The sequence below is a fragment of the Mya arenaria genome, chromosome 3 (genome assembly GCF_026914265.1).
Source record: "Mya arenaria isolate MELC-2E11 chromosome 3, ASM2691426v1".
Classification (NCBI taxonomy): Eukaryota; Metazoa; Mollusca; class Bivalvia; order Myida; family Myidae; genus Mya; species Mya arenaria.
The window spans coordinates 88,323,183-88,335,931 of NC_069124.1; the positions used below are offsets into that span (position 1 = coordinate 88,323,183).

The following is a 12,749-nucleotide window of genomic DNA, read 5'->3' on the forward strand; positions in this document are numbered from 1 at the left end:
CTGGTGAACGAGAATGAGGACAATAAGAGAGGATAGGAGATCAGGGTGGTATAGTGTGATCAACTGGTACAGAAATCGTCAATTAATCAAGGACACATTCACATCACATAGGCTGAAATGATACCATTTGTCCAAGCATGACAAAACAAACATCCAAATTCTGAAAGGGGGCTTAAACTCCGTTGAAATCGTTTTCAAAAACATGTATATCCGTTTTATGTTACTTCTTACCTTTTTAATGAAAATGTCGTGAAGAAACGAACTATTAATAGAATGGGAATGAAGACGACTGAAAACTGCATTGATTCTCAAATAACGCATTTCAACCTTTTTCTATTTTATTTTACTATAATTTTGTTTAAAAAAATAAACAATTTGGATAACCACATGAATTAAATACAACTATGACATTATAACATAATGTCCATTTCAAAATATAAAATCTGTATGGAAACTGGTATGTACATGTCTGTGCACTCACTGCATACACATGGAATACAAGATCAGTAGTCTCAGTTACAGGAATGCATCATCAGCTATGTACTGCCTGTCCACACATATCATGTGGGTATATACAAGTATCACTGTACACATATGGTAATATCACAGGCGAGGTTACAGCACAGGACGGTTACAGCACAGGAGACGGCATCAGTCAGATCTAAATAATCACATCAGTACAAGTGAAATAATGTAAACACTGGGTTAAATATTATAAGAATCCTTCACATACAGGTATCTACCACTTCATGTGCAGAAGTCATTTCTAATATCACAAAACATAGATGATACGATCAGTACAGTACAAACATGGAAATAAAATGTCACATGACTGCAATTTCAACATCACATGACTGTACAATATATCTGAGATGTCAAACATTTAATATGACACAAGTTTACAAAAAAAAAAATTCAAGTGATTACAAATGTTCCGGCAGTGTCTGAATCTCTGGTTATACTGTTAAACCACTACAGATGTATGGCTGTCCTTATGTTAGATCCACTTGCAGGTCTGGTTAGGAAGCTCCGATCCTTGTGTACGAGTGGATGGGGACAGGGGACTCCCAGGGTGCTGTTAGGTCATGGGGGACTCCCCCGCGGGCCGGAGCCGTGCCATCAGCTCATGCCGCTCCTCTATCTTCTGTAGGAACAAGTCCATCAATGCCAGGGCAAAGTCGTCCTGCAGGAATGAACATGGGGGTGATACAAGTGAAGAATGTGTATAGCAATGGACGTGAGAATGTATATAAGCAGACTTTTTCAAAGCTTGATAATATGACTGTGTGACGGTATCGAAATTAACAGTGGATGATTGTCAACAATCCTGTGTTGTTATCACCGTTTACATGTGTTGTTTCCATTTAACGAAAAACAATACAGCATTATCATGGTCTTATTTCCTTAATATTCACAGTTCACAGTCACAGTTTTGGTTAAATGAAATCTACAAGGATCTTTACATCAAACTGTTAAAACAATATAGTCCTTCCATTTGTATTAAGTTTACTGAACCTTCAAACAAACAAGGGAACGGATTTGTGTGACATATCATTTTCCTAAATATTATGTCAGTGATTTTTTTTTAAACATCATGTATAAGATGAATCATTAATCTATTTTTCCCTATAACCTCAAGCAGATATGATATATATAGGGAGTTGATAGGTATGTTAGCAGCTGTGTGTGCCGCTGGGTACCTTGCCATTCTGTGTACGGTCCACCTTCTTAGCCCACTTCCTGTCCCGCCGTCTCTCAACTTCAGACTCACTCTCCTGCAAATACACAAAATAAAGGCACTCCTTAGAGAAAACAGTCATACTATTCAAGCATAGATAAGTTGGTAATCAATACATCTCACTTGAAACTAAGAGAAACATGCAGTTACAATTGAGTGTAACATTTTCTACAGTCATCGTGTAAACAGCTCAGCATTCCAGCTCTTTACAGGGAATTAATGTACTTGAAAACTAAAAATATCCCAAAGCATTGCTCTATTCTCATGAATGCACATTAAAAGACAATATTGATATTTTTTAAAATAAATATCTTAACATGATAATCAGAAAACACAAGAGTTCCATGAAGCCAACACTCATTTGTTAGTCAAAAATAGTTCTGCAATTATTACAGCCATAATAGTAGGCCTGGCTATACATGTGTGTATTATTCTGGCAAAATTTGTACCAAGTTCAAATATCTTGAATAGTCTTTGACTAATCAGACTAGGATAAAGATTTTGCTTGATGCTGGCTACGATGGCGCCAACACCAGTTTTAATCACAATATCTCAACTTTATTTTCTTAAAAAATAACAACAGACAAGATTACAATCGGATCAAGTGTCTGGCACCACAAACCTGCTTTGGAAACCAAAAGACTAGTTTTAAAGGCACACAATATGGGATGGTCCAACATCTTTTTCTTTTTTTTTATTTGAATGCATTATCATGTTTAACTCATCATGATCAAAACAAAAATGCATATTAAAGGTACAGATAAGAAATATCAGACTTTACAAATGTTATCTTTTAATAAATAGCTACATGGCCACAAATTTCACAATAAAAAAACAGCCAAAAAATCTTTAATAGTTTTTCATCTATATCTAAAACATATGCATTTATTTGTTTTGATTATTAAGTCAAAGAAGTCAAACACCATAATGCAAATAAAAATTGGCCTCAACCTTTAAGTGTAAATTGTTAAATAAAAAGTTAGAAAGTGTTGTAATAGTACTGATGAGTATAAAATGCCAACCATGTTTGTGTGATCTCCATCGGCACTCATGATCTCATCAAGATCAGACTGTGACAAATTTAGGATGTCCTTGGCAAGGTTTTGTGCTCGCTTCAGTGAGATGTTCTCCCGCTCACACGCCGCCCGTCGCTGGTCCTGCTCCTTCACTGCTGCCCGAGCCTGCTGTGTTCGCCGCAATATCTCCGCAGCTAGATTCTGTAGACACAGTATAATTGTTAAAATATATGTGGTGTGTGCAATACAAACAATGCTTTATGCATTCAGTAATAGTAGAATGGAGTATAAAGTAATAAGAACTTCTGAAAAGACCAAATACTTACATGCCTAAAGTTTAGGATAGACATTTTTTATAAAAGGTAGAAAGCTGCAAATAGACCATACCCTAACGAAACGCTGGTATGCCTGCAGAACCTGGTGTATCTCGCGTAGTTTGTCCTTCGCAGTCTCAAGCGCATCCTCGCTTTCCCGGGCAAGCGACTTCATCTGTCGTGTGGCCATTTCCTCCATGGCAGAAAGTGACGTCTCCACATCTGCACGCCGAGCCTGGCTATCCAGCAATAGCTTGTTCTGAAACATAAGCTTAACATCAGCATCGATGATGTTGTCTGCTTCTATATACCTGTATGTCGTATGTTTTGATGATGTTGTCTGCTTCTATATACCTGCATGTCGTATGTTTTGATGATGTTGTCTGCTTCTATATACCTGTATGTCGTATGTTTTGTTGGTGTTGTCTGCTTCTATATACCTGTATGTCGTATGTTTTGTTGGTGTTGTCTGCTTCTATATACCTGTATGTCGTATGTTTTGTTGGTGTTGTCTGCTTCTATATACCTGTATGTCGTATGTTTTGATGATGTTGTCTGCTTCTATATACCTGTATGTCGTATGTTTTGATGATGTTGTCTGCTTCTATATACCTGTATGTCGTATGTTTTGTTGGTGTTGTCTGCTTCTATATACCTGTATGTCGTATGTTTTGTTGATGTTGTCTGCTTCTATATACCTGTATGTCGTATGTTTTGTTGATGTCGTCAGAAGCCAAAGCAAATGCAGATATTTTCATATAATTTCAATACCTTTATATTAAAAAGACTTAGAAAAGAAAGAAACCAAACACTTTAAATCATGATTGCATATAATCATAGCATAGTTGAAAAATAATAATGGAAAATTAAAAAGTAAAACATTTGAAATATAGTTGTTACGACTTTACTAGATCATTCGCATGAACCAAACATTCCTAGGTCAAAGGATATAATTAAATCATGGGCCTGTTTGTATGGAGTTGACTAATGAAATGAAGAAGTTCAAGGGCCATAAGTTAGAGAAAAGTTAAAGTAAATTTGGTTAAATTTTGACAATTTAATGGCCATAGCTCGAGAGTGAATAGTGTGATATGGCTGTTGATAAAAGTTGTTTGAGATATAACATGTTTCAACATTGCAACCCATTGTAGTAGTTATGTAGTTGGTATTGAGATCCAGCTGTTGATCAAACTATAATATTATGCCTATACATTAGTAACTAATTTTGGTTAAAATTGGATAAGAAATGCTCACCCTTGAGTGTGGGCAGAGTGGAAGTGGTAAAAGTTTGACAAATAAAGGGTCATAACTCCAGAAATAATAATGTGATCTGACTGCTGATAAAACTCAATTGAGATATAACAGCCATAATCTTTGTAGCCATGTTTGTTATAGATTGGACAATAAATGCTCAGTTAAGAGAGTGGACACAGTGAATTTGGTCCTTGTTTTGACAATTCAAGGACCATAACTCTTGGTTTAAATGTGGGATCTGGCTGTTGATCCTAATCAATCAAGACATTAGATCAATAAATATTGTGACCACAGATTGTATAACAAATGCAAATGTTAAAGAGTGAAACTGAAGTGTGACGGAGGGGACACAGACTGACTGACTGTACCTTTTTCTCTACTTCGGCTGTAAGTTTGAGGAATCTCTCTTCATAGTCCCGTTTTTCCCTGGTCACCGCTCCGAGCCTCTTCTTGTACGAATCAATCTGAAAGCACAATTTGACTATCTTGAATGGTTAGTACAATGTTCAAGTAAACTGGTACAAGCAAACTAATTGATAGACCAGAATGCTAATAGCTGTATGTTTGACACAACTGGCCATGGCATCTGTTGAATGCTACACTCATTGTGGTTTCATTTCGTTTTATTTCATTATGTAATTAAGTGATGGTCAGATTTTCATTGAGACTACAAACACCAGCAAACATGATATAAATAAGTACATGTACTGTTAAATGGTTTTATAACAAAATTGATGATAAACCGAATGCCAACGCGTTGTTTCACAGTTTGCATCTTATGTGAATTGGCACATTTTGGAAGGCATATAAAAATGAACAAATATGAATCTGTACAAGAGAGCTATGATTCATGTGATTTTTAATGATTTACTGGCTATAACCGCAAAACTAACCAACATTTAAGACAACTAATGGTAACTTTTGACAATAGCTTTAATCTAAACTAAATTCTGACAAGAATCATAATTTCTTTAAATAACATAAATATATAATTTCCCATGAAAGCTGTTTAACCATGGAGGTATGAGTGGATGTACCTACCTGTATCTTCTGTTTCTCATTTGTGTCCTGCAACAGTTTGGTTTTCGTATCCAACTGCTCCTGAAGTAAACATAGACGTCAGCATTAGAAATCAAACTATCTCATTATTTTGTTAAAAGAAAGTTGAATTAGTTATAGTGTACATTGCATTGTTTTATCAGTTTATTATAATTATGTTTTCTTGTGGTTTAAAGAATTTATCAGTTAGATATGATTGATATCTCACAGACAAAACTTTACAACTGTGAAATAAAATTTTGATATACTTTTGGCTCCTTTTCTTGAACAAATCAAATTGCAGCCCGCACAAAAAATATGAATGACATAATATGGAAAATGATGTAAGGTTCACAATATATTTGATGTGCTTTTCAGATTATATACAATTCAGTGTAATTTTAAGTGAGTTTTAAGCAATATTATTTATAACAATATTTCTTTATATGAATTGTGATAAATCCTGATTGATAAATTGTCGTGTGCAAACTTTCCACATGTACACTGCTCTATTATACACTACACTACAGTGAGGCCTGTCACATGACTGTGCTAGGACAGGCCATCTACTAGATGCAGCATGTGAGTTAGCGTACCAGAGAGTTGGCATCGGCCTTGGCGCTCTCCAGGGCCTGGCGTACTCGCGTCCGCTGGTCCTCTAGAAGTGTACGTTTCTGGCTGCTGTCACGCTCCGCTCGTCCAACCCTGACAACATACATACAGCCTTTTAAATATGTATCAATATTATTATTCATCTTTAAAGCTCAGATATAAACCTAGAACACTATTACATATAATAAAAAATACAACTTACGTTAATTTCCTTTAATAAAGTTGTGATTAATCAAATGTACATGTTTGCAATAACTTCATTCAGGATTACATTAGTAAATCATGTAAAAAAGCGACTGACTTGTCTTGTAGCAGCTTGACTTGGTCAGTGAGCTGTTCGTTCTCCTGCTTCAGCTGGCGTACAACATTGTTCTGACGCGACAGCTCAGTGGAACAGCTCTACAGTACAACATGGTGTCAGTACGCCATTCTATTTTATTTTTTTATTATTAAATGAGGATTTATAAGAACTACAATAACAATATTTATTATCTCATAGTGAAAATAAACTGGGCTGAAAGGAAATTAAAAACTCCTTGTACACTGACAATGCATGCGAATGTTTGGTACAACAGTACTAAAGTGTTATGATTTAATGGTCCTATTTGATTATGTCAGAATAATAGAACAGGTAACTAAGGAACGGTCAGAAATGATAATAATAGAGCAGTCTTCCAACAATTGAAGGGAATTGAAGACCTGTTAATCGATCACAACAATAAACATCTTGCCAATCCTGACAATACATGGAACTAATTAGGGGATGGCAATGAGTAGGAGGTTTGGTGCTATTGTTTTCAAATAATCTTCATATCCCATCCTTGAAGGAGTTCATGATCATCTTTTTTTTTTTACTACATGTACTACACATAAGTGAGGTTTTAAAAACAACACTGCCTAGTTATTAATCTCAGAAGAAGTTCTTTATGTTAAATTTGCATGCAATTCACAGGCCATTTTTGTCCAAACTACCATATGCATTAGCATAATAACTTCATGGAAGTCTTCACTAATGGTTGCCATACAAATGGATTGACTACATAAGCAAGAGCAAAGCTTCATCGCCTGAGAGGGTAAATCTCTACGTGTAGAACAAAAAATTTGATAACTACTGATAACCTATTCAATATAGTCTCTAGAGCCCTGGAACCTCAGTTGTAACAGCACCTAAATCTCCATGATAAAAGCCCCTAAACATCCATAAGAACCCCTGAATCTCCATGATAAGAGCATCAGGATCTCCCTGGGATTGCTATGATAAAAGCTCCTGACCTCCTGATAAGAACCCCCGGATCCTTATGTTAAGAGCCCCGGGACCTGTATGATAAGAGCCCTGGGACCTGTGTGATAAGAGCCAAAATCCTCCATGATAAGAACCCCAAGATTTCCATGAAAACAGCTCTTGGAACTCCATGATACCCCCCCCCAATGATATGAACCCCCTGATCCAAATTATAAGAGGCCCCTGAACTCTATAATAAGAGCCCATGGATCCCCATGATAAGAGCCCAGGGATTCCTATGATAAAAGTCTCTGGATGCCCATGATAAGAGCCCAGGGATTCCTATGATAAGACCTCTGGATGCTCAAGATAAGAGCCAAGGGATTCCTATGATAAGAGCCTCTGTATGCCCATGGTAAGAGTCCAGGGATTCCTATGATAAGAGCCTCTGGATGCCCATGATAAGAGCCAAGGAATTCCCATAAGAGTCTCCAAATGCCCATGATAAGAGCCCAGGGATTCCTATGATAAGAGCCTCTGGATGCCCATGATAAGAGCCAAGGAATTCCTATGATAAGAGCCTCTGGATGCCCATGATAAGAGCCCAGGGATTCCTATGATAAGAGCCTCTGGATGCCCATGATAAGAGCCCAGGGATTCCTATGATAAGAGCCTCTGGATGCCCATGGTAAGAGTCCAGGGATTCCTATGATAAGAGCCTCTGGATGCCCATGATAAGAGCCCAGGGATTCCTATGATAAGAGCCTCTGTATGCCCATGATAAGAGCCCAGGGATTCCTATGATAAGAGCCTCTGGATGCCCATGGTAAGAGTCCAGGGATTCCTATGATAAGAGTCTCCAAATGCCCATGATAAGAGCCCAGGGATTCCTATGATAAGAGTCTCCAAATGCCCATGATAAGAGCCCAGGGATTCCTATGATAAGAGCCTCTGGATGCCCATGATAAGAGCCCAGGGATTCCTATGATAAGAGCCTCTGGATGCCCATGGTAAGAGTCCAGGGATTCCTATGATAAGAGCCTCTGGATGCCCATGGTAAGAGTCCAGGGATTCCTATGATAAGAGCCTCTGGATGCCTATGATAAGAGCCCAGGGATTCCTATGATAAGAGCCTCTGGATGCCCATGGTAAGAGTCCAGGGATTCCTGTCATAAGAGCCTCTGGATGTCCATGATAAGAGCCCAGGGATTCCTATCATAAGAACCTCTGGATGCCCATGATAAGAGCCCAGGGATTCCTATGATAAGAGCCTCTGGATGCCCATGATAAGAGTCCTCTATGATAAGAGCCCAGGGATGCCCATGATAAAAGACCCTGAATCTCCATATTAAGAGCCAAGGGATTCCCATGATAAGAGGCACCAGGACCTCAATGATAAGAGCCCCTGGATTTCCACAAGAGCCCAGGGATTCCCATTGTAAGAGCCCCTGAATCTCCATAATAAGAGCCCAGGGATTCCCATGGGAGGCACCAGGCACCAGGACCTCAATGATAAGAGCCCCAGGACCCAAAAGAAGAGTCAATACCTTGAGTCGTGCCTCCAGGACCTTCCAGTCATGGTCTGAGCGGCCGGTCTCTGGTAGGAGATTATCCAGTTTCTGCGTAAGTCGCTGTTCCAAGTCCTTTTTCTCACCCAGCAGTTTGTCCATGTCACCATTCAGCTTCTGCAGGGAAATATGGTACACAGTGATAGGAAAGTGACCATGGAAGGTTGATTGGAAACACTTATTGCATGCTAGTATTTATGAGAAAATGTGGACTTCAGGCAGTCAGTCAATTTTCCACAATTCATTTCAATTCTTCACCGTTGTAAGAAACATATAGGGTTGCAAGAATATAAATAACAAAAGCTGTCATAAGACAGCGCACTTGACTTCGCCGCTTTGACTTAGAAGTGAATACAATAACAATGTAATATTACCAAGTTTGGTCTATTTATGTCAAACCTAACTAAAATTAAGGTGACTTTGATGCTGCCCTCCCACCACCCGAAAAATGACGCAAGTCATTCAAATAACTTGATTTCCCATGACAAAAATGTGGTAAAAAATATACAAATAATTGCCTTTCAAAAGAAATTAAAATAAAATTTAAAAAAAATAAAATAACAAGAGCAGTCACAGACAGCTATATCCCCCTCATGGGGACATTTTTTGTAACGAAAGCCAATCAATGATAAGGGTAGTTTCTCAGGAACGTAAGAAAGGTGTAAAATTAAGAAAGGGCAATAACTCTTTCAAAAAAGGTCAAATTGCAAAAGCCTGACAATATGCGCTGTGTCACTATATAGTCATAAATGTAAGGAGTTGCGAAGAAACCAATTTTAAATGTAAAATAAAGAAAGGGCAATAACTCTTTCAAAAATGGTCGAATCGCGAAAGCCCGAAAATATGCGCTGCATCACTATATAGTCATCAATCTGTGAAAGTTTGGTAGAAATTGCGTGAAAAGTGTAAGGAGTTGTGAAGAAACCAATTTCAAATGAAAAAAAGGGCAATAACTCTTTCAAAAATGGCCAAATCGCGAAAGCCCGACAATATGCACTGCTTCACTTTATGATCAACAATCTGTGAAAGGTTGGTAGAAATCGCATGAAAAACATAAGAGGAGTTGCGAAGAAACCAATTTTAAATGTAAAATAAGCAAAGGGCAATAACTCTTTCAAAAATGGTCAAATCAGGAAAGCCCGACAATTTGTGCTGCTTCATTTTATGATCATCAATCTGTGAAAGTTTGGTAGAAATCGCATGAAAAACGTAAGAGGAGCTGCGAAGAAACCAATTTTAAATGTAAAATGAGCAAAGGGCAATAACTCTTTCAAAAATGGTCAAATCAGGAAAGCCCGACAATATGCGCTGCTTCACTTTATGATCATCAATCTGTGAAAGTTTGGTAGAAATCGCATGAAAAACGTAAGAGGAGTTGCGAAGAAACCAATTTTAAATGTAAAATGAGCAAAAGGCAATAACTCTTTCAAAAATGGTCAAATCGGGAAAGCCTGACAATATGCGCTGCTTCACTTTATGATCATCAATCTGTGATGGTAGAAATCGCATGAGAAATGTAAGAGGAGATGCAAAGAAATGAATGTGGGATGGACGAACGCACACACGCAAGCACGCACCCACGCACGCACACACACACACACACGCACGCACCGAATCGCGCCTACCATTACTATATCCCCTCGCCTTTTCAAGGCCATATAGTATAGCCCTCCTTTGGTAAAAAACTGGTTAAGAATGTAAAAATGTGCCTGTCAAAATAAATTAGGGCGAGTAGTATAGCCCACCTTTTCTTCGAATAGTCGAGCTAAAAATAAAAGGTATAGCATGCATTTTGATCAGTGTTGACATGTTCTTGAGGTGTACCTGAATGGACTGTTTATTTGTGCGGAGTCTCTGCTGTGCATGTCCAAGATCAGTCTCCAGCTGCACATTCCTCTCCTTCAACTCCTCAGTCAACTTGAGGGCCACTGCTCGTGACTCACGCAGGGTTAAAACCTAAAACCAGGATAATGACCAATGAACCCCACACAATATTATCCTTGCTAACCTACATACATTTCATTGCCAAGTTCTAAATGATAAGAAACTAGCAATTATGGAAAATGTTGGAAATACTATGATAATATTTTCCTTAATAAAATCTTCAGAGCAACCTATTTACCTGCTGTTGCAGATATCCAACTCTCTGTTTCATTGGTCTGAGTTGTCGCACGAGGGCATTGTACGCGGGTGATTTCTTGGCTGTGGGTGATGTCTGGAGCTGGACAGGCTGGTGGACAGGCGAGGTGCCTGCATCTCGGTACAGGGCTGTTGGTTGTACACAGGCATTGCAGCATTTTGCAGGTGTTCAAATAAATTACATGGGTACAACTGGTTCATAAACAAAGTTTTATAAAGGAATGTATAAGTAATAACCGGTTCAATGCTTTTTTAAGCTGATGTCCATATGTTTTGTAACTTATTCACTTAAAATAACGATTATTTTATCTAAGGCAAAAATCAGTAAATTAAAACTGCAACAATAACATGAGCCGTCGTAAGACAGCGCGCTCGACTACGCCGCTTTGACTTAGAATACAATAAAGATGTCATAATACCAAGTTTGGTCTCTTTATGTCAAACCTAACTAAAATTATATGATACATAAGGTGACTTTGATGCTGCCCTCCCACCAGCCTGCCCAAACAATTACGCAAGTCATTCAAATAACTTGATTTCCCATTATGAAGGTGTGGTTAAGAATATACAAATATGCCTTTCAAAGGAAATAAAAAAAAAAAATCCAAAAAATCAAGGGCCATAATTTGTATTTAGGCTTAAAACGGAGTTATGTTTCTTATAAGATGGTCGTAAATGATTTTGAATTTTATTAAGTGCATTTAATGAACGGTATATAAGTTGTTTTTATTAAAATCCCAACTTGCTCTTAACTTTTACTTGCCTAAAACTTTAACCTAAGTCAATCAGGGGCCATAACTTGTATTAAGGATATGGAGTTATGTAACCTCATTGGGTGATGGTCCTGAACAATTGTGTGAAGTATTAAGTCAATTGAATGAAGGGTATAGAAGTTATTAAACAATATCCCAACCTGCCCTAAAACTTTAACCTAAGTTCTATAGTCAATCAGGGGCCATAATTTGTATAAAAGATAATATGGAGTTATCTTACCTCATTATGTGATGGCTCTGAACATCTGTGTGAAGTATTAAGTCAATTGAATGAATGGTATTGGAATTTTAAGTGAAAATCCCAACTTACCCTAAAACTTTAACCTGCCCTAAAACTTTAACCTAAGTCAATCGGGGGCCATAACTTGTATTTAGGATAATATGGAGTTATGTAACCTCATTGTGTGATGGTCCTGAACAACTGTGTGAAGTATTAAGTCAATTGAACAAAGGATATAGAAGTTATTAATAAATATTCCAACTTGCCCTAAAACTTAAACCTAAGTTCCATAGTCAATCAGGGGCCATAATCTGTGTAAAGAACAAGCATTTTCAGTGAAAAGATATCCCCTGCCAACAATGGCTTGTTTGTGCTTGATGGCTTGTTTGTGCTTGAAGGTTAAAAAAAATCTCAGAAAGAATAAGATAAGCACATTGGTTTTACTGAGAAATGGCTGCAAACAATGATTTTTTAATAAATCAAGGGAAATAACTCTAAGGAAAATTGACCAATCCAAAAGAAAAATAGACAGGCATCATCACAGCATGTTGGTTCTTATTTATTCCAAGTGTCATAAAATTCTACCAGCTAGTTGCATAGAAAAGGCTGCAAACATGGATCTATATGAATAAATCAAGGGCAAATAACTCATATAGAAATTACACAATCCAAAATATAAATAAAAAGGCATCATTGCAGTATGTTGGTTCATATTTATTTCAAGTTTCAAGAATTTCTACCAACTAGTTACTGAGAAATGGCTGTAAATGAGAGTTTTTCAAAAAATCAAGGACAATAACTCCAAGGACAATTGACCAATCAATTTTTTTTTGGACGGGCATCATTCCAGTATAG

At 37.5% G+C, this 12,749-nt stretch overlaps 1 protein-coding gene across 1 annotated transcript in view; it reads right to left on the bottom strand.

Moving 5' to 3' along the window:
• Positions 1–326: 326 nt before the first annotated feature.
• The window catches only part of LOC128226457 (centlein-like), a 29,061-nt gene continuing 16,638 nt past the window's right edge, over positions 327–12,749 (bottom strand). Inside the window, exons 13-23 of the mRNA XM_052936338.1 lie at positions 10,885–11,030; positions 10,587–10,718; positions 8,742–8,879; positions 6,274–6,371; positions 5,957–6,065; positions 5,364–5,423; positions 4,691–4,786; positions 3,142–3,327; positions 2,761–2,955; positions 1,701–1,775; positions 327–1,183 (exon numbers count right to left, since the gene is read on the bottom strand). Of these exons, the coding sequence (XP_052792298.1) occupies positions 1,079–1,183; positions 1,701–1,775; positions 2,761–2,955; positions 3,142–3,327; positions 4,691–4,786; positions 5,364–5,423; positions 5,957–6,065; positions 6,274–6,371; positions 8,742–8,879; positions 10,587–10,718; positions 10,885–11,030 (1,340 nt within the window). The 3' untranslated portion in view covers positions 327–1,078. The remainder of the gene's footprint in view (positions 1,184–1,700; positions 1,776–2,760; positions 2,956–3,141; positions 3,328–4,690; positions 4,787–5,363; positions 5,424–5,956; positions 6,066–6,273; positions 6,372–8,741; positions 8,880–10,586; positions 10,719–10,884; positions 11,031–12,749) is intronic.